The following is a 20,834-nucleotide window of genomic DNA, read 5'->3' on the forward strand; positions in this document are numbered from 1 at the left end:
TGTTCATTTTGTAACTTTAGCATTGTGTACTGATCTGTGTGTGTTCCTGCCAGGTACAAGTGGCAGACGGAGAGGCAGCGGTACCACCGGGACCTGGAGCAGGACGAGGCCTTCATCCCTGTGGGAGAGTCTCTCAAAGACCTCATTAACCAGTCCCAGTCCTCTAGCAGTGGCTCTGGGCTCCCCCTGCTGGTAAGATCCCCCACACCACACAGGGAGGGGCATTGGAGCATGTGGCCTGGATGGAAAGCCTTTGGCTATGGAATGTGACTTTTCTGCTTTCCAGGAAAGTGTAACAGCTGTTTTTGTGTTTGTCTTTGGTCATAACTAGATTTATAGTAGGTTCAGTAAAATAGAAAATTATAACAACACTGCCGTACAAAGCATTAGCACACGTCTATGCTTGAAACGGCGAATATCACGTGAAGAAAATAACAAATGGTCAAAGCTGTAGTAGGTATGATCTGTGGCACACTTGATGCTCAATGCCTCTCCCTGGTATGTTGTGTAGGTGCAGCGTACCATTGCCAAGCAGATCCAGATGGTACGCCAGATCGGCAAGGGGCGGTACGGCGAGGTGTGGCTGGGCCGCTGGCGGGGAGAGAAGGTGGCCGTCAAGGTGTTCTTCACCCGGGAGGAGGCCAGCTGGTTCAGAGAGACTGAGATTTACCAAACTGTCCTCATGAGGCACGAGAACATACTGGGTAAGCTCTGTTCCTACCACTCGCTTGTAGTAAAGAAGACTGCTGTCTCTGCCTCCATCTAAAATGGTCTGAATCTAAGTTTTTAATGTAGTCTTGATTGACTTGGAGTGGTTTTAGGCCTACATTTGCCCTAATACATGAGGTCAACAGTCATGTATCAGGGCAAGGCCTACATCTCAATATAGCACTAAACACCCCTCAACTCTCTTCTCACCCCTCTCAGGGTTCATAGCAGCAGACATCAAGGGTACTGGGGCATTCACGCAGCTCCTCCTCATCACAGACTACCATGAGAACGGCTCCCTGTACGACTACCTGAAGTTCACCACGCTGGACACCCAGAGCCTGCTGCGTCTGGCCTACTCTGCTGCCTGTGCCCTGTGCCACCTCCACACGGAGATCTACGGCACCCAGGGCAAGCCGGCCATCGCCCACCGAGACCTCAAGAGCAAGAACATCCTGATGAAGAAAAATGGAACCTGCTGCATCGCTGACCTGGGTCTGGCTGTCAAGTTCAACAGGTAGAATGAATGTTTTACTCAAGGTTGTGTTCATTAGGCACTCAATGTAAGAAAACTGACGTGCAGGGAGGGAGTACATGAACTTGTCCAATAAGCAACACTCGTTTTGTGATGCAAAACATTTTGCTATGGTGTGTGCTAATGAATGCACCCATGTTTTCACTTATGGCCGCTCTTCTAAACAGTGCTGAAGTTTTGTTTCTGGAGCAACTGACCATTTCCCTGTGAATTCCTGTTCTTCTCTTGTCGTCAGTGATACCAACGAGGTGGACGTTCCTCTGAGTACGCGGGTGGGGACCCGGAGGTACATGGCCCCTGAGGTGTTGGGCGAGACCCTGAACAAGAACCACTTCCAGGCCTACATCATGGCTGATATACAGCTACAGCCTCATCATCTGGGAGATGGCCCGCCGCTGTGTAACGGGAGGTATGGGGACATAGACACGTGCGCGCATGCTCACACAGACATAGACGTGTATACACACAGATATAGATGCGTATACGCACACACTCCTTATAGTCACGAATCTACAGGCATTTGATACTGATATTCCAGACCAGTCACCAGGACCTGAAACAAACTTCTTATTTTTTAACCAGCCAAAAATCTACCAGCCACTCAGATTCTTTACCAGCCTAAATATTTTTTCTGCCAAAATAAAAAAAACAAGAACAACACATGTATTACTAGTCAGAAGGTGGGTGTTAAATTGCTAAATATTATTTCATTTTGGTTACCTTAGGCTTTTAACCAACATTTTTACAAAAGAGAATATTGTTCAACTGCCCCTTTAAGGCAGGAGGTTACCGTGGCAACGATGGCACATAGCCCCTGGAGTTGTCAGTGACCGTGTGCCTGTCAGATAGAATCTGACTAGAACGCGATGTGTCTTTGCTGAAGCGAACTCAAAAATTCAAAACAACCTAGCATGTGAACAAAACAATGTAAAAAGCCAAGAAACACAAGGACAAAGTCTCACATAGGTAGACTTTCGAATAAATTAGACCAACTATTATGCCTGTGCACAGCGCATCTAAATATGTAATCTTCACCTCTTCAATCACAGTGCGCGCTGCTTCCCAGCCAGGCAGTGTTGACTACAGGATTCGTAGTTCTTTGTGTGATGATTAGCTATCAGCTATGCAACAAAAAGACAAACACTTAGAGAAAAGCTTCTGAAGCATTTATTTAGCTATAAATGAGCGCAGAGTTCTATTTTTATTCTCAAATGTGAGTGAAATGCTGTGGAGCCCCGACCACCCGCCAACATGGTTTGTGAAAACAAACATATTACACGCCAATGCCAAAAATCTACCCGCGGGTGTTTGTTTTTGGGCCCTGCCAATCGCTACAGAAAAACCCAGATAGGCTTAAGATTTCAACTGGTTATGAAAAGCGCTACACTGACGGTATGGTTGAACCCGGTGTTCTTTTGCCCTTTGCTTACGTGTCACTATCTCCCTCTCTCAGGCATAGTGGAGGACCACCAACTGCCCTACTATGAGATGGTGCCGGCAGAGCCGTCCTTTGAGGACATGCTGGAGGTGGTGTGTGTGAAAGGGCTGCGGCCCACCGTGTCCAACAGGTGGAACGGTGACGAGGTGAGTCCTGATTTATCAGGGCAAATATGGTTTTGTCTGTACGCGACCCTTGAGAAAGAACCTGAAGATCAATGCATAAACACATGTAAATGAGTAAAGAAGGCAAAGGTTGTCTTTTTTCCAGTTGTAACCCATATGAAAGCATTTGCATTTAGTACTTTAAAAAAAACTATAATAAGTACAAATCTGCCTAGGCAATACTGTGTATTTAGAGGTTATTTAAATTAGACCAAACTCCTAAAGCGGGGTGTGTGTGTGTTTTCTCCAGTGTCTGAGAGCCATGCTGAAGCTGATGTCTGAGTGCTGGGCCCACAACCCCGCCTCGCGCCTCACCATCTTACGAGTCAAGAAGACCTTGGCCAAAATGGTAGAATCGCAGGACATCAAGATTTGATCCTTTTCCCCCCCTACATACTCAACACAGCCTGACCTAGAGACAGAACTCCCCAGTGTGTCCTAATGCTGAATGTGTCACCTCTGTTCAGTTGGCGTAAGGAACAGGGTATGGGAGAAAAAGGACCCTGTTGTCACTGGGCCTTGGGCATAGAGCCTTAGCCTCCATGAGTCTCTATCACCACAACGGACAGATGCTGCTGCCAGAGGCTCTTTCCCTTATTCCCTCCCTGGCCAGAGGAGTTTGTGGTTATCGTGCTGCATTGAATGCTTTCTGTGAAAGTCAAAACATGACATTGTGTGTGGAGGGGGATGGCATTTTCCTGCTCACATGTTGATGGGCAGAAAGGAATATGATGGAGGAACCTTAGAGCCTCACTTCAAACCAAGACACTGCCCTCGCAAGCGTCACCACCTGCCAATTATGTTCGATTTTTGCCTGTAAGCGTTTTATGCCAACATTTTTTCTCTTCAGGACAGTCTTCTCCTGCCATATTAAAATGTCTCTCGACCCATAAGTAGAGTAATTACGAAATAAGGTACTATAATTATATGTGAATTTAATATGTAAATATATTGTATCGATAGATGCCGTGCCTCAAAAAAAAAAACATGCTGCAATGGTATTCACGTCCAGTGGGCTTCAAACGGGACCTGCTTCAAGAGCTATGAGCAATCCAGTTAACCAAGGACGTTGTAAGAGGGGATACCTGACTTGCCTTAAATCAACTTGTCACTGTGCTTCCTACAACAAACCTCAACTCAGTAACTTGTCAAAAAAGACGTCTGGTTAAAAAAAAACATATTTAACGCAAAATTGTATTCAAATGATATTTGTGAATAGGGAGTTTCTGTCCCATGTCTCTATGCTTACCTCTTCTTCATATGTGTTATCTGTATGTCTTCTGGGAGGAAAGTTCAGAACACAAAAATGGCATATTTTGGCCCTCATGAAGCCTATGCAAAAGTGTGCAGCTTAGAAGGGCACACATCAAGTAGGCCTTTCTAAAAATGATTCATCTGACATTTATGCTGTCCCCACGCCCCACTGATTCTTGCCCACATTCATAGATCTAAGATGAATCCCCCCCCCCCCCCCCCTGCTCTTCTCTTGCTTTTCATTCCATTTTGAGTTACAGATATATATATATTCATTAAGTGGCCAACTTTCATATTGCCAAACATGTGAGCTCAGCCGTTGAACTGTACCATTGTGCAGTAATGGTTTGTCTTCCGGGGTCCTTACATGTCAGGTTTGTCATAAGGCTCACAAGTCAACATTAGTTCAGAAAATATGCAATATTTTACTAACTTAATGTACAATTATATAGCTTACTCAATGCTATGGTAAATGGCATATTTACTTGTGCTAAAAACATTTAGTTAGCCAGAGCTGTAATGCCATTGACGTTTGTTGATCCATCAAGCTTCCTCGGGGTTGTGTGACAGAATTACAGTCAAGTACAGAGGGAACATACAGTAGATGCAACACTGAAGCGAAACCACTTCCGCTTGCTTTGGGACACATGCAAATATATGCATATTTGCAGGTTTCCTCAGTGATGTTATCTGCGGGCCAGTGCAGAGGGTAGAGAAAGCCCTTTTATGACCATTTAGCACAAGAGGAACTGCATTTCTACATTTAGAACTTCATACAGGTATGAAATGGAAACAACAAATAATATCCTTGGCTGAACCACTTGTCCTCAACTCTAGACGCAGATCTTGCCCTTTGTTAACCCTCTTGCATAGGATCCAAGTTTTGGCCAGTGTATTCTTAACTTTTTCTTCCAAGTCCCTGCTCCTATTGTGTCTGCCTCTTTATCTATCCAATGTTTGCTTTTGCTTCCCTTGTGTCCATACAAATTCTGGACAAAAATCTTGCAGTGCTTGTGGGTTTTGCGCACATGTTTAAGTGTGCATGTCCCCTGAAATCACGTGCAACCTAGTGTGTCAGGACAGTTTCTTTGTGAATTAAGCTAACAGTACATATGGTAGATATTTAAGAAATATTTCACCTGAGCAGTAACTAGTGTTTTCCTCTTTGTAATATGCAAGAAAACCATATAGAATAATCTCTATGTACATCTTTAATGTGTTTTTATACAGCATCTGGTTAAAAGGTGCCTTTTTTGAGTTTACCAAGGAAAGAAAACGATTCTGTTTCTGTACACAGCCTGTCCAATGTATCAATTTGAAAGTAAATAACCTTATTTTAGTACACAACTTTGTGGTCTGGTCTTGGGTTATTGTTTCATTTCCTTCCAATTAACTGTTGGTTTGACTGTGGAGACCGAGCCTAAAACCAGTAAAGGTGTCTAGCACTGCCATCTGCTGGAGCAGAAAGTTACGGCATATTGATGTACTGTAATAAGAGTTTAAAACTCGTCAGTATGGAGCCATTGTCATGTAGAAAAGGGTATTTTTCTCTACCTGAGACCTTATACATGTACAGTACCATGAAAAGGTATTTGCCCCTTTCGATACTGAATTATATCAGATCTTAAACCATAACCTAATAGATAAAAGGAACATGCGTTTACAAATAACAAAATATACTTATTTAATTTAATTAAAGTTATGCAATACCCAATTCCCCTGTGTGGGAAAAAGTAATTGCCCCCTTACACTGAGTAACTGGTTGTGACACCTTTAGCTGCAATGACTGCAACCAAACGCTTCCTGTCGTTGCTGATCAGTCTCACGTCGCTGTGGAGGAATTTTGGCCCACTTTTGCATTCAGAACCGCTTTATTTCAGCGGTATTTGTTAGTTTTCAAGCATGAACTGCTCGTTTCAAGTCCTGCCACAACCTCTTATTTGGGATTAGGTCTGGACCCATGTCATCCAAAAAGTTTACTCAAGTTTGCCACAAAAGGCATCTGGAAGCACCTAGATGATCATCAAGACTCTTGGAAGAATGTTCTATGGACAGATGATTCAAAAGTATAACTTTTTTTGGACGACATGGGTCCCATTATGTCTGCCGAAAACCAAATACTGCATTCTACAGTAAGAACCTTATACCAACGGTCATGCATGGTGGTGGTAGTGTGATGGTTTGGGGATACTTTTCTGCTTCAGGGCCTGGGCGACTTGCCTTAAAGCAGAATTCATGGTTCTATTGTGTCAGAGTTCTACAGGAGAATGTCAAGCCATCTGTCTGTGAGCTGAAGTTGAAGTGCAGCAAAACAATGATCCAAAACACAATTAGAGTCTACATGAATGTCTAAAAAGCAACACATTTGAAGTTTTGGAATGGCCTAGTCAAAGTCCAGAACTAATCCCTATTGATATGTTGTGGCAGGACTTGCAACAAGCAGTTCATGCTTGAAAACCCACAAATGTCACCGAGTTACAGTAGTTCTGAATGCAAAATGGGCCAAAATTCCTCCACAGCGACGTGAGACTGATCAACAACGACAGGAAGCGTTTGGTTGCAGTCATTGCAGTTAAAGGTGTCACAACCAGTTACTCAGTGTAAGGGGGCAATTACTTTTTCACACAGGGGCAATTGGGTATTGCATAACTTTGTTTATTAAAACATGTATAATGTTGTTCCCTCAGGTTCCCTTTATCTAATATTAGGTTTTGGTTGAAGATCTGAACATTCAGTATCTAAAATATCTACAGTAGAGAATTAGAAAGGGGGCAAATCCTTTTTCACGGCTCTGTATTAGAAATGTTGAAGACATAAATCACAGAAAGCCCTGTATTCTGCCCTACCAAGCAAAAAGGCAGGAACTGCTCATAGCACGGAACTGAGATTTAAAATAAAAAAATTATTTACCTTGGTTTCACAGTAACTTTATACAGTTACTGCTAACATGACCCCCATTTTCTCCAAAACATAACTAGAGGCAGGATACTTGTCCACGTGATTAAGCATGTATTTTATGTAGCAAAAATGACCAACTTGTTTCAGACCAAATGAGCAGTTACTGCCTTGTTGCTTGATAGGCCAGCATTGTGGTTGCATGGAGGGGAGTGCGATATCTTACAGAAGCCCACCTTTATATTCTGAAAGTCAGAGTTTCTAATAAATATTGTTTTATGGTCTAGAATGCTCAAATGTTCCTGTGTCCCTTAAAACTACCTAGAATAACTCTAAATGGTATACTATATGACAAATGTTTTATACTACTCCCCCCCCCCAATATCAATGTAAGAGATTGAAACGCAGGTGGCATAGTAGCTGTCAGTCTAGTGATTGATTGCTCTCAGGCCAACATCTCTCCTCTGACTATACAGAGCAGCCCCGGCATCCTCAGGTGGTCTGATAGAGCAGAAGCCCAGCGAAGGTGTTGTCTTTGGGGTCATCAGTCACCAGAGTCCCCTCATACAATTCAACCCGGAGCGCCTCTCCCTGCTGCAGCTGTAGGAGACACACACGGGTGACGGGGCCAAACAATGCCATCTTGTCCTGATGCAGAGTGGCAGCCAGCTCCCTGTTCTCTCTCCTCAGCCCAGACAGCGAGGGGCCAGGTTCAAAGTTCAGCGTCAGCGTGAAGAGGTAGATTCCTGCCAAAGGTGCTTGGAATATCCCAGTGTGAGTTGAGTACATCTGGCCCAGGTTTAGCGTTGTGTCCTCAAACACCAGGAGGCTGCTGTCACTTGGTCTGCTGCGCTGTATGCTTCTGGCCAGAAACATAAGGGGACTGTCCCCCAGCTTAGATAGCACTGAAAGAGAACATACAGGGAATTATCAGCTGTTATCTGCTAACTTCATGGGCGGTATCAAAAATCGGGGGGAAAAAAATATTGGTCGCATACACATGTTATTGCGGGTGTAGCAAAATGCGTTTAACCCATAGACACTCGCTATACTTCTGCTTAGACCACTTAAGCCTGAACTAAAACATTTGTGGTTCACCAGGGGGCAGTCTTGGGTTGATTCTCTGTCATGCTAAGCGACTCCCTGTTTTAACCCATTGCGAGCACTGACTTGAGGGTGTTTCACAATTATAGATCAGAGTTTAAAGTGAACTTCCAGTCTTTGTGGATGTTAGAAAGAAGTGTAGCCCAGCTTGATTGAGAGGTAGATATGACAGTGTTTTTGTCTTTCATAGATTGATGCCTACCTGATGTATCCCTCCTGCTGCGAAGGTTCTCTCTCTCTCCAATGTGGTCTTTGATTCCCTTTTTGTTGTTATTGCGCTTCCTCTGTCTCTTCCCCTCCTTCCTCTTCATCAGGGCCCACAGCTGGTCCAAGTCTAGGGTGCTTTCTGAGTCGGCCAATCCCTCTGAGTTACTGAAGACGTTCTTGAAGAGACTCAAATGATTCTCTAAACCCCTCCTCAGCCAGGCCAACTCTGCCTGCAGTTTGGTGCCATCTTTGGTGTTGTTGCAGCTGGCAGTACAAGGCCTGTACTCCAGCCTGTGGACCTTCTCCCCCAGCTCCTTCACTGCTTTCTCAAGGCTCCACAGGTCACTGTCAGAATAGTCTTGACGGTCCTCAGAGGCGGCTGAGACCACGAGGTGGTCACTCCTCTGGTCTCCACTCCTCCTCTTCAGGCCGCGGGAGGCCAAGTCTACCAGCACAGAGGGCTCGTCTGAGGCTGGGAACTCTTCTGCCCGGGCGGCCTCCAGCAGGGAGGTGAGACTGAGGTTCTGGCCCCTGATCTGTTCCTGCATGTGGCGAAGCCTCTCCTGCAGTGCAGGGATGGAGTGGGCCTCCTGGTTGCTTTGGGGCCAGTCCATAAACCCCATCACCTCCTCTCCCAGGAGCATCTCCAGCACGTCGGTGTGGCGGATGGCATCGTTCAAAAGAGAAAAGAAGGAGCTGGAGAGGTGACTCATCTCACCCGCCAACCACTCGTCGCTCTCCCGCAGACTGAGCATGTCCCTCTGGATGCCCAGAAATGAGGCCAGCAGCTGGGTCACATTGTGGTGGAGAGTCCTGCTCTTCTCTTGCTCAAAGGCCAGGGAGGCCTTGACGTGATCCAACCCCTGGTAGATGTCCTCCACAGAGGGACTCCAGCGCTCAGACGCAGCATCGGTACTCCCATCCAGGGCCAGACGGTTGTCGTTGGCCAGCTCTGTGACGTTGGTCAGTCCCTGCTCCAAGCGGGAGATGGTGGCGGTGAATGCCTTGCAGTCACAGTCTCTGGCAGAGCTGACGTTCTTGTAGAACTGTGTGTACAGGTAGTCCATGTCAGTCTCCATCTCCTGCAGCTGCTCCCAGCGGAGGGTTAGGTTGCTGGCCAGCTCATTGACGCGGTTCAGCACGGCTACTTTAGCCGCCTCCACCTCCAGGCCCGTCTCCATGAACTGGATCTGGCTGTTCCTCCACGTTTGGGTAATGTTCTCCTCGAGGCCTCGGAAGCCCCTCTTCAGAACCAATGACAACGTCCTGGACATCACCAAGTCTTCAACCAGGGCATTCACCCTCCCTGTGTTGTTGACCACCTTGTTGTCCAGACGAGCGATAGACTCCCACACTGCCGAGTCCTCTGGAGGGTGCAGGGTCTGGTTGGGTTCTCTCCTGTCCCCTGGGCTGGTCAGGTCCCTCTGGAGCTCTTCACTCAGATGCTCCTGCTCGAGCTTCATGTCTGACAGGGTGGCATTCAGGGACTCTAGATTAACCTACCCGGGAAACATATGAAAGGCATGAAGAACATTCTCACTTAATGCCCATAAAAAGTCTAAAGGTGTATGATACTAACACCGAAGTGAGAAACTAAGTCTCAAAGTTAAGAATTATTACATAGTTTCATCACCACGTCATGAGGGATTCACTGACCTGTAACATCTTGTCATTGTGTTTGATCTTGGCGTTGATGTCTGTCTTGAAGTTGGTGATGTTATAGTGCAGCATGGCATGCTGGGAGTGTAGCCGATCTGCCATCTCAGCTCTCTGTCTCACCAGTTCCTTCCTCACCTCCTTGATGTCCTGGAAACTCTGCTCCAGCTTAGCGTCAAAGGCCTCGGGACCCTCTCCGCCACCTGCACCCCGCAGGGCCGCCTCCTTTACCTCCCACTGAGCGCTCCGGAGCTGGGCCACATCCTGGGACAGACCCCTGACCTCCGAGGTCAGGCGCTCCAAGGTGCGGTTGAAGCCATCCAACACGGGCTGGAGCTGGGACATCAGCAGGGCCATCATGTGGGGCAGAGGGAGGGGAGACAGGGAGTCTGCGTAGGGCAGTAGAGCGACAGCCTCCACCTCACCCCTGATTGGGTCTGAGAGAAAAACCAGGAAGTCAGTGCATAATATTTACTCACGTCAATCGGTAGAAGGATTCAGAACAAGACTTATTTTCAGTTTTAGACATATCGACTTTACATTTGTAAATCATAACAGTGCACAAGGCTGAGATGACGCCACAACTGTACACCAACCAATGTGTATAGGAGCATAGCAAGGCTCCTTTTCAAAACCTGTTAGAATGTATTCTCTTGTCAAAGCTATTCATTCATATCAGTTGTGCCATTAGTTCTCAGGAACAGTTATGAGAAATCTACAATATAATTTTTTTTTTGCTGATGTAGCCAAAGTAAAATGCCAAGTTGCCAAATATAGCTATGCTCTGTGTTATTCCTATTTCCTGACCAATATTTTGGAATTTAATTTCCCCAATGTATTGTTCTTCCTGACTGGACGTCTTTGTTTACAAGAAAGCAGAGTGATTTAATGTTGGATGGGTTTGTTTCGTGGCATTGTTAGTGCACCCCAGAGACGGCCCTAATGGAAGCAGTTCCTTTTAGAGTTATAAGATACAGGCTGCAGGGATTCTCACATTCCTCCTAGAAATTGTGTGGGGGTGTGTGCGTTTTTGGTTTTACTATCCTTGACCAGAAGTCCTCTCAAGAATAGGAAACGAAAATTCAGACACATGGGAACATTTTGCCAGTCCTCACATGGAAAAAGGGCTATTTTAGGCTTAGAGGTTAGGTTTACAATTAAGTTGAGGGAAAATAGGATTTTGAATAGGAATAAATGGTTTGGTCCCCACAACGATAGTAAAACAAGCATGTGTGCGTGCATACTCGTCTGTGTGAGTGAATATGCGACATTGAATTCCCCCACCCACATATACAGTGCCTTTGGAAAGTATTCAGACCCCCAGTTGACAGTGCATGTCAGAGCAAAAACCAAGCCAGGAGATCAAAGGAATTGTCCATAGAGCTCCGATTGGATTGTGTCGAGGCACAGATCTGGCGAAGGGTATCAAAAAATGTCTGCAGCATCAGTGGCCTCCATCATTCTTAAATGGAAGAAGTTTGGAACCACTAAGACTCTTCCTAGGGCTGGGCCGCCTGGTCAAACTGAACAATCAGGGGAGAAGGGAGTTGGTCAGCGAGGTTTCAGCTTCTTAAATAGTACCCGCAAAACACTAGTCTCAACGTGAACAGTGAAGAGGCCCCCCTCCCTGGATCCATCCCGGAGTCGCCTCTTCACTGTTGAGACTGGTGTTTTGCGGGTACTATTTAATGAAGCTGCCAGTTGAGGACTTGTGAGGCGTATGTTTCTTAAACTAGACACTAATGTACTTGTCCTCTTGCTCAGTTGTGCACCAGGGCCTCCCACTCTTTCTATTCTGGTTAGAGCCCGTTTGCCCTGTTCTGTGAAGGGAGTAGTACAGCACTCTGTACGAGATCTTCAGTTTCTTGGCAATTTCTCGCATGGAATAGCCTTCATTTCTCAGAACAAGAATAGACTGATGAGTCTCAGAAGAAAATTCTTTGCTTCTGGCTATTTTGAGCCTGTAATCGAGTCTATTCTTGTTCTGAGAAATGAAGGCTATTGTGCTAACATAATTGCAAAAGGATTTTCTAATGATCAATTAACCTTTTTAAAATGATAAACTTGGATTAGCTAACACAACGTGCCATTGGAACACAGGAGTGATGGTTGCTGATAATGGGCCTCTGTACGCCTGTGTTGATATTCCATAAGAAAATCAGCCATTTCCAGCTACAATGGTCATTTACAACATCAACAATGTCTACACTGTATTTCTGATCAATTTGATGTTATTTTAATGGACAGAAAAAATTACTTTTCTTTCAAAAACAAGGACATTTCTAAGTAAACCCCAAACTTTTGTAGTGTGTGTGTATATATATATATATATATATATATAGTAGTGTGTGTGTGTGTACACACACACATTATTTGGGGGGGGGGATTTTGATTTATCAGGGAATGCTGCAGCACTCTCAGCACCCCTACTTCCCACAGCTATGGGTCATCGGCACATGGACAATCATTTTTTCCAGGTTATTGTATAATTTGTGATTTCCCTTTTTTATATGCCTAGATTAGATGGTTGCAGGGGGAGAAAGAGACCTGACTCAAACTTAAATGTCCACCGTACAGCAGAGCTCCTATCAAACCAAACCCCCACAACTGAATAGATAATAGCATATCATGAGGGCACTGCTTACAAAACCGAGCTGAGAGCTTTCCATGGAGAATGGGGCCCAAATAGGCTGTAAATATCTCAGGTTTTATGATAATTTAATCAATAATGCAATGAAAAATCTATCTTTTTTTAATCCTTGCAGTTTTACAATTTCACTGCCAGGGGGTGCTGCTGCCCCTACAGCACCCATACTTCCTGTGGCTATATCACCATGTGTGGCTAGAATATGAGACCTCACACTATGGTGTATTAGGCCCCTTAAGTCACCATCCTATTGTGGATTGCATCATCTGTACACAATGTATGGGGGGGGGGATTTTTTCCAGAAGGAAGAGGATTTCCTGAGAAGGAAGCTAATGAAGGGGGTGCGATGACACTAAGCAGGCGTTCGTGGAAATGCCCCCCACCCCTCCCGGTCAACTGGATTATTTACTGCACTAGTCTAAAGCCTGTCAATTCTCTCAGGGGATGTGGATGAGACAGGCAATTGACCAGACAGTAGGGCATAAATAAGAGCTGGGAGTGTAAACATGCCAAACAGGAGCTTAGAGACATGATTTTGCTACTGTCCGAAAGTTCTGTTGATTTTCAAAGTTGTTTTCTATTGACATTGAATGGCCCGTTCATTGCAGGTTTGTTATTGCCTACGAGATAGTGAGTGAACATGTTTTTGCATGTCCCAAAGAGGTTGATAGATGGTGTTAGGGGTGTTGCCAATGACGACCGTGCCTCCTTTTCATGGCCCTGATTTTGGCAGTGGTGAAAACATTCGACCTCCTAAAGCACAGTCACCATCCTGGTCTTGGAGGTCCTAACATAACTTATTTTCATTAGGCTTCCTAACTTTTCCCTAACTTTTGCCTAGTGTGATTATCATGATTTTAGTACAGTCATGGTGATTCTAGGGTCCCATTTACCTCCATTATCGAAATCCTGCAGGCGGTGGTTGGGGTAGGGGTGCGGGTGGTGGGGGTGGTCATCGCCATGGTGAGGGATGTGCTCCTGGGCCTGTCGAGGGTATGAGGGGGGCTCTCGGGAATCTGTGTGTGTGTCGTTGTTGTTGTCAGCCTCTGAGGGATGGCTTTCGTACAGAGGATTCTCAGACACCTGGAAGTTATTCTGCTCCCACTCAGGCTGGTGGGTGAGTCTAGACTGAGCGCCTAGACAGATAACAGACAGATGGATAGAATTTTAGGAGGGGGGGATTTCAACCATGGCTTTTATCAAGGTAAATATGTTTAACCACACTTTATCCTTGTTTCTCCAGTGGCACATTGTTGTATCTATTGATGTGAACTGGACTCTCCCCAGACCCTGAGAAACATAGCCTTAGGTTTGCTCTCTGACCACCACTTCTCACCCCACTTCAGCCAACCCTGTGGGTGTGCTTGATTAGTGTGTGTAATACAATAGCTATTTGACTCCAGTGGTGGTAAAGAATTCAATATGTGAGCCCTCAACGGTTTAGGAAGCCCTCTCAATAAGGGACGCGGCGGGACTGAGAGCGGACCAGCCGACAATGAGGGACTTTGCGTCTTTGTTACCTAAAACTGGCCCAAAAGTGCAGAGGATTCTTTTTAGGTCCCCAGTGTCTCAGGCTCCTGACTGTTTTCAGTCTTTCTTTCTCTCATGCATGCAAATGTGTTTGTACTGGTGACTCTGTGTGTTTGGACTCATTGTTACACATGAGAGACATAGTTGAAGGGCTTAGGGCAGGCTGGGATGGGGTCAACACCCCCTTTTAAGGCCTTGCTTGATGTCCTGAGAACGGTTCACAAACCCTTTCCTCCCTCCCCTGGGAAGTGACGAACATCCCACACACAGCCTGCTATAGCATTTACCCAAACACTCGCTCTCCTGGGCCACTGGCATTTCCTCAGTTTATTCAGTTTGAGTCAGAGAGGGCGTCACGGGGCATTTGATTAAGGGCAGTTTACCCAGTCCCCCCCCCCCCCCACCCCCCCCCCCCCCCCCTCAGATGAGCAGACCTCTACCTGTGTGGTGAGGCTCGGTGTATCCTGGATGTGGTTGTCCTGCCATTGTGGGGTCTGCAGAGTCAGATATATGGCCATCAGCTACTGGGGAAGGGGGATAGAGGAAGAGAGCAGGAGCACAGAGGGAGGATGTTACTTTTATTGGTTCCACAGTTTTCGTAAACACTTTAATTCCCCAGCCGGTTCCTCTCGCAGAGTTAAGGGCCATTTCACACACAGGAAATCTACTTGAGATAACAAGAGCCAAACTCTGCAAGTGATAAAGGATACAATTTAGAGCAGGGCTGTGGAGGCATATTGCACTATAAGGTTACTTCTTATACCATGTGTGCATCAGTTGTGTGTAGCTCTGTATCAGTACCCGTTTCCTCGCAGTTCTCCCCTCCATGTCCCGTGCAGCACCTCCACAACAAGGCGGTGAAGATCTTCGGGTTTAATCTGTACACTGGCCGGGTAGAGAGCTTGTACCTAAACACACAAACCAAAAAACATTGGATTTACACCTTATTACAACTCCTGTTTGCCATATCTTTAATAGGAGTCTTTTGAGAAGTGTTTGTCCACAAACCTGGAGAGAAGCTTAAGTGATTCCACTACCCAACAATGGTAAAGCTCCCTTACTTAAGCTCTAATATCAGACCAATCAACTTGCTGACAGTTCTCACTAAACTTATCGAACAAATTTTGTTTAACCCCTAATGAGACATGAGTCTCACTAAATGCAACAAAGTTTAACTTTTGGGAGGGGGGGGGGGGATTCTAAACAATGCAAATTGAATCATTCTCCTATTTGTTTCAAATTCAATTTGTACTGCTACAGTGGTACATTTTAAAATAAAAGCTTATTCCATATTAAACGTACACCCCCACCTCTGTGTCATTAAAAATATATATATTCCATATTAAACGTACACCCCCACCTCTGTGTCATTAAAAATATATATATTCCATATGGCTGCACAGTTATTAGGCTGCACTTGTCATCCCGGGAAAGTCCCATATCTCAGCCCCTTTTCAGGTGTCCCAACTTTTATTTCTACAAGAAAGGTCATTTTGTCAGCAAGAAACATCAGTTAATTCCACCTACAAGAGTGTAGACCCAATGACAGTCAGTGAAAAAGTCATTACACTTTTTGGTGCTTTGTAACAGATCTCTTTCTCCATTCATCAAATGGCACCAGCGCACGGTTTGGATGCTGGATGGTGTTTTTTTTGTGGACGGACAGGTAGCCTACTTTTTGAAGTGATTTGTTTGACAATAAGATGAAAACATCATGACTGGTTGTGTCCATGCCCCCCCCCCCCCCCCCCCCACCTTAAAAAAAAAAACACTTATTACTGTTACATGGCGTCTTTACTAGGGCACATAAAGTGTGCACCATAGGAGGTCCCTTGAAAATAATTGAGACACCCCTGAATGTGACGGCATAATTCACATTCTGACTGAAAGCATTGTATTTGGTACAAACCATTCCCTAACTACTAGACCTCAGCTGAATCTGGTAATGAATGATGTGGCTATTGAGCAGAGGCAAATAAACTTCTTGGTGTTACCGTACACTGTAAATGATCACGGTCAAGGCATCTTGATTCTATTCTTGTGAAGATGAGGGCTCTATCTGTGATGGTGCATCTTTAACACCACGTTCAAGCAAACAAGTCCTGCAGGCTCTGGTTCTACCACATCTACGGCCCAGTTATATGGTCAGGAGCTGCAGAGAAGCAGCTCGGGAGACCAGCTGCTGGTCCACAACAGAGCAGCACATCTTGCGCTTCACTGTAAACGGAAGGTCGATATCAACAAGATGCATGCCGGTCTCTCTTGGCTCAAAGTAGAGGAACAATGTGCTGCATCACTTCTTGTTTATATGACAAAAATGACTGTGTTAAAGATCCCACATTGTATAATTAAATAACATACAGCTCGGACAGACCTGCTTAACCCCACCATACATGACACCAGCGGTCTCTTCGTAGTCCCCAAATCCAAAAACGAATTTAAGGAAATGAGTTCTACAGAGCCATGTTTACATGGAACTCCCTTCCATCTCGTCAAATGACTCAAGCAAACAGCAAAATGTCCTTTAAAAAAAATCAACAAATAAAACAACTCACTGCACAACGCCTCTCTCCTATCTGACCTAAATAAGGTGTATGTAGATGTAAACTGACACAAAGGTAACTGCCAAAATAATGGAAACGCTGAAGTAAATGAGGGCTACAAAGTATATTGAAAGCAGGTGTTTCCACACAGATGTGGTTCCTAAGTTAATTAAGCAATTAACATCCCATCGTGCTATAAAAAATGCTGGGTTGGCCATTATTTTGACTACCATAGCTATACCCACATAGGATGACAATGCCCACAACCACAGGGCACGAGGGGGGGGGTCACTGAATGGTTTGATGAGCATGAAAATGATGCAAACCATGTGCCGTAACCATGTGCCGTGACCATCTCAGTCACCAGATCTCAATCCAATTGAACTCTTCAAAAAGAAAAGAGGACCGAGGCGCTCTTCATATAATTAATTAAAATGCCTTTATTTGTATGGCATGTTCAATAGAAACAAAGATTAATAACTGACGCGTTTTCGCTGTGTGGCTTTCACCAGGGAGTAGAAAGATATGATAATACAATGTCCTCTTTTGAAAAGCGTTGTACAATTAGCCCTGATTTGAAGAGGACAATGCTTCTAGAGTTAAAAGAACAACACATAGTAAGCAGTACTTTACACAATAAAAAGTGAAACCTTATCAAAATGCAAATCAAGGCTAGAAGCATCATATCCCCTAGAAAAGTTGGTCTAACCTTGAATATGACCAGGCAAAGTGGTAAGAATAGGAGAGCCATCTATTTTATAGTACACCAGATCAGACATGGACCACAACCGTCTAAACATAGCTGAGGGCAATAGAGCAATATGCCCACTAGATGACAGCAAAGGAACCTCTCACGACCCGACAGGAAAAGTGAGAAATCCATATCTCCATTTAAACCAGGGTATTTAGTGGCCTGTAGTTTGTAAATCCAAAAACTGTCCCTTTGGTTTAGCTGTTTAAGACGGTCCCCTTTTCTAATAGAGGTCGGAATGTGATCAATATCCAATTTAATCCAATTGAACGCTTATTGGAGACACTTGAGTGGCGCCTGAGACAGCGTTTTCCAACACCATCAACAAAACACTAAATAATGGAATTTCTTTAGGAAAAAATACAAAATATAATTTATTGACGCATACACCGGATAGCAGCAGTACAATGTGTTGTTTTATAGGGTCAGCCATAGCACTATGCCGCCCCTGGAGCAAATTAGGGTTAAGTGCCTTGCTCAAGAGCACATTGATAGAGTTTTCACCTTGTCATGTTGTCGCATCCCTCCAATAGAGATCCAGATTGTTGTAGAATCTACACCAAGGCACATTGTAGTTATTCTGGCTCGTGGTGGCCCATCGCCCTACTAGGATACTTTATGTTGGCGTTTCCTTTATTTTGGCAGTTACCTGTATGTACTGTATGTATGATGATGCTACTGAATCTAGGCCAAGAGTATAGGTCTCTGTGTTTTTATAGCTTTATGTCAGTACAGGACCTTATTCTTATTTTACAGGTACATACCTCTGTTCTTGCCTATTAATATTCTGTATTGTTTCGTGTTTTGTGTGGACCCCAGGAAGAGTAGCTGCTGCAATAGCAACAGATAACGGGGATCCTAATAAAGGAACAAAATAAAACTAGAAAAATACCATTTACTGAAGTAAATGTGGTGTGCGTGCTCGTCTTGAAATATGGATGGTTGTGAAATAATAGCAGTAGTGGTAATGGTACTTGCGGCAGTAGTAATGTCAGTGGTAGTAATAAGGTTTTCATATGATATGTGTTAGTTACAGTCAGAGGCTTCATGCCCATAGGGGCCACAAGGGCAAGTGCCCCCTGAGATTTTTTTATTTTTAAATCTGTCAGCGGTATTTTGCGGAGTGGGCACACTCACTGGACCAGGCAAAGAGTAAACCCCCCTATTCTCCCTAGTAAGTGGTTCCTTCCAAGGTGCACCACACACAGCGTTTGATTTCATTTTACCTGCCTGTGATGGGCAGTAGACCCAGGGCCAGGATAAAGTGACTAAGGGGCAGTTGAAACTGGCGAGGGGGCACAATTTTTGGGGGTTCTTGCGTTGGAATTGTATTGAGTTCTGCTTATATAATTACGCTATATCACAGTAAACAAAGTTCAAATGGTGAGACTCTGAGATCATGGAGTGCTTTTGAAGTGACAGGTAGACTACAGGTTTCACACCAATCTATGCTGCGCTGTATCAGCACAATGGACAGCGCCCTACAGCTAGGCCGTTTTGGTAATGAGTATACGCTACAAGATAGATGGGGTAATTCACCTATTACAAACAGCCTATGTGAATGCAGCCGTACACACAGCTGTCTTACCAAAATAATGCAAACTAAATGCTGAAAGTAGTAGCCTAGTTATTCATGCTTGCAAACAAAAGTACTGAATAGCAGTTTGGCTTTGAATACCGACATAACTGTGAAATGAATGTGAACAGAACAAAACAGTGGTAACAAGTACACAAAATATCAGGTCAATAAAGTCATGACACAATCTATATTTAGGCTAGTTACATTAACAGTAGACAAACACAACAAACAAAAAGTGAATGGAGAGCCAAGTAACCAAAACATATCATATAGTCTTCGACAGTGAGATGCAGCCATGCACAGCTGTCTTGCCAAATAAATAGGCCTATGGAAGGTGATGTCCTTCACTATTTTCCATAGCCCTTGTTGATTATCCATTTCATTTTTGCACATTTCAAATATTTTGTTTAATTAAATATCACATTTGCATAAGTATTTAGACCCTTTGCTCAGTACTTTGTTGAAGCACCTTTGGCAGTGATTACAACCTCAAGTATTCTTGGGTATGCTGCTACAAGCTTGGCACACCTGTATTTGGGGAGTTTCTCCCATTCTTCTCTGCAGATCCTCTCAAGCTCTAGCAGGTTGGATGGGGGGCGTTGCTGCATAGCAATTTCCAGGTCTCTCCAGAGATTTCCGATCGGGTTCAAGTCCAAGGTCTGGCTGGGCCACTCAAGGACATTCAGAGACTTGTCCCGAAGCTACTCCTGCGTTGTCTTGGCTGTGTGCTTAGGGTCATTGTCTTGTTGGAAGGTGTACCTTCGCCCCAGTCTGAGGTCCTGAGTGCTCTAGAGCATGTTTTCATCAAGGATCTCTCTGTACTTTGCTCAGTTCACCTTTCCCTCGATCCTGACTAGTCTCCCAGTCCCTGCCGCTGAAAAACATCCCTACAGCATGATGCTGCCACCACCATGCTTCACCGTAGGTACTCGGGAGGCCATATCTTAAATTTAAACCTACTAGAAAGTGTGTGCCCTCAGGCCTAGAGGGAAGCAAAAGTCATTCCGCTACCCAAGAATAGTAAAGCCCCCTTTACTGGTTCAAATAGCCAACCAATCAGCCTGTTACCAACCCTTAGTAAACTTTTGGGGAAAATGGTGTTTAACCAGATACAATGCTATTTTTACAATTGAAACACCCTTTCAGCGTGCTTAAAGGGAAGGACATTCAACATGCACTTACACAAAGGACTGCCGCTAAAAATACCCTGCTTAAAGGGAAGGACATTCAACATGCACTTACACAAAGGACTGCTGCTAAAAATACCCTGGGGCTGTTTTGTTAGACTTCAATGCAGCTTTTGACATTATCGATCATAGTCTTCTGCTGGGAAAACGTATGTGTTCTGGCTTTACACCCCCTATTGTGGATAAAGAGTTACCTGTCTAACAGGACACAGATGGTGTTCTTTAATGGAGGCCTCTCCAACAAAATCCAGGTAGAATCAGGAATTTCCCAGGCATGCTGTCTAGGCCCCTTACTTTTTTCAATCTTTACTAGCAACATGCCACTGGCATTAAGCAAAGCCAGTGTGTCTATGTATGCGGTTGACTCAACACTATACACGTTAGCTACTAAAGTGACTGAAATGACTGCAACACTTAACAAAAAGCTGCAGTTAGTTTCAGAGTGGGTGGCAAGGAATTAGTTAGTCCTAAATATTTCTAAAACTAAAAGCATTGTATTTGGGTCAAATCATTCACTAAACCCTAAACCTCAGCTAAATCTTGTAATAAAGAACGTGGACATTGAGCAAGTTGAGGTGACTAAACTGCTTGGAGTAACCCTGGATTGTAAACTGTCATGGTCAAAACATATGTTAT

General features: G+C 44.6%; 2 protein-coding genes across 3 annotated transcripts in view; one reads left to right on the forward strand and one right to left on the reverse strand.

Moving 5' to 3' along the window:
- LOC109899673 (bone morphogenetic protein receptor type-1A) overlaps positions 1–5,446 on the forward strand; it is a 60,548-nt gene extending 55,102 nt beyond the window's left edge. Inside the window, 7 exon segments of the mRNA XM_020495104.2 lie at positions 54–192; positions 512–704; positions 928–1,225; positions 1,479–1,598; positions 1,600–1,652; positions 2,697–2,827; positions 3,096–5,446. Of these exon segments, the coding sequence (XP_020350693.2) occupies positions 54–192; positions 512–704; positions 928–1,225; positions 1,479–1,598; positions 1,600–1,652; positions 2,697–2,827; positions 3,096–3,221 (1,060 nt within the window). The 3' untranslated portion in view covers positions 3,222–5,446.
- LOC109898838 (multimerin-2-like) overlaps positions 5,296–20,834 on the reverse strand; it is a 29,321-nt gene continuing 13,782 nt past the window's right edge. Inside the window, exons 3-8 of one of the 2 annotated variants that reach the window (XM_031835805.1) lie at positions 14,940–15,046; positions 14,579–14,659; positions 13,502–13,744; positions 9,962–10,398; positions 8,301–9,804; positions 5,296–7,899 (exon numbers count right to left, since the gene is read on the reverse strand). In XM_031835805.1, the coding sequence (XP_031691665.1) occupies positions 7,487–7,899; positions 8,301–9,804; positions 9,962–10,398; positions 13,502–13,744; positions 14,579–14,659; positions 14,940–15,046 (2,785 nt within the window). In that variant the 3' untranslated portion in view covers positions 5,296–7,486. Of the gene's footprint in view, positions 7,900–8,300; positions 9,805–9,961; positions 10,399–13,501; positions 13,745–14,578; positions 14,663–14,939; positions 15,047–20,834 lie in introns of both variants that reach the window. The other variant, XM_031835804.1, reaches the window with a different exon arrangement.

The sequence above is a fragment of the Oncorhynchus kisutch genome, linkage group LG11 (assembly GCF_002021735.2).
Source record: "Oncorhynchus kisutch isolate 150728-3 linkage group LG11, Okis_V2, whole genome shotgun sequence".
Classification (NCBI taxonomy): domain Eukaryota; kingdom Metazoa; phylum Chordata; class Actinopteri; order Salmoniformes; family Salmonidae; genus Oncorhynchus; species Oncorhynchus kisutch.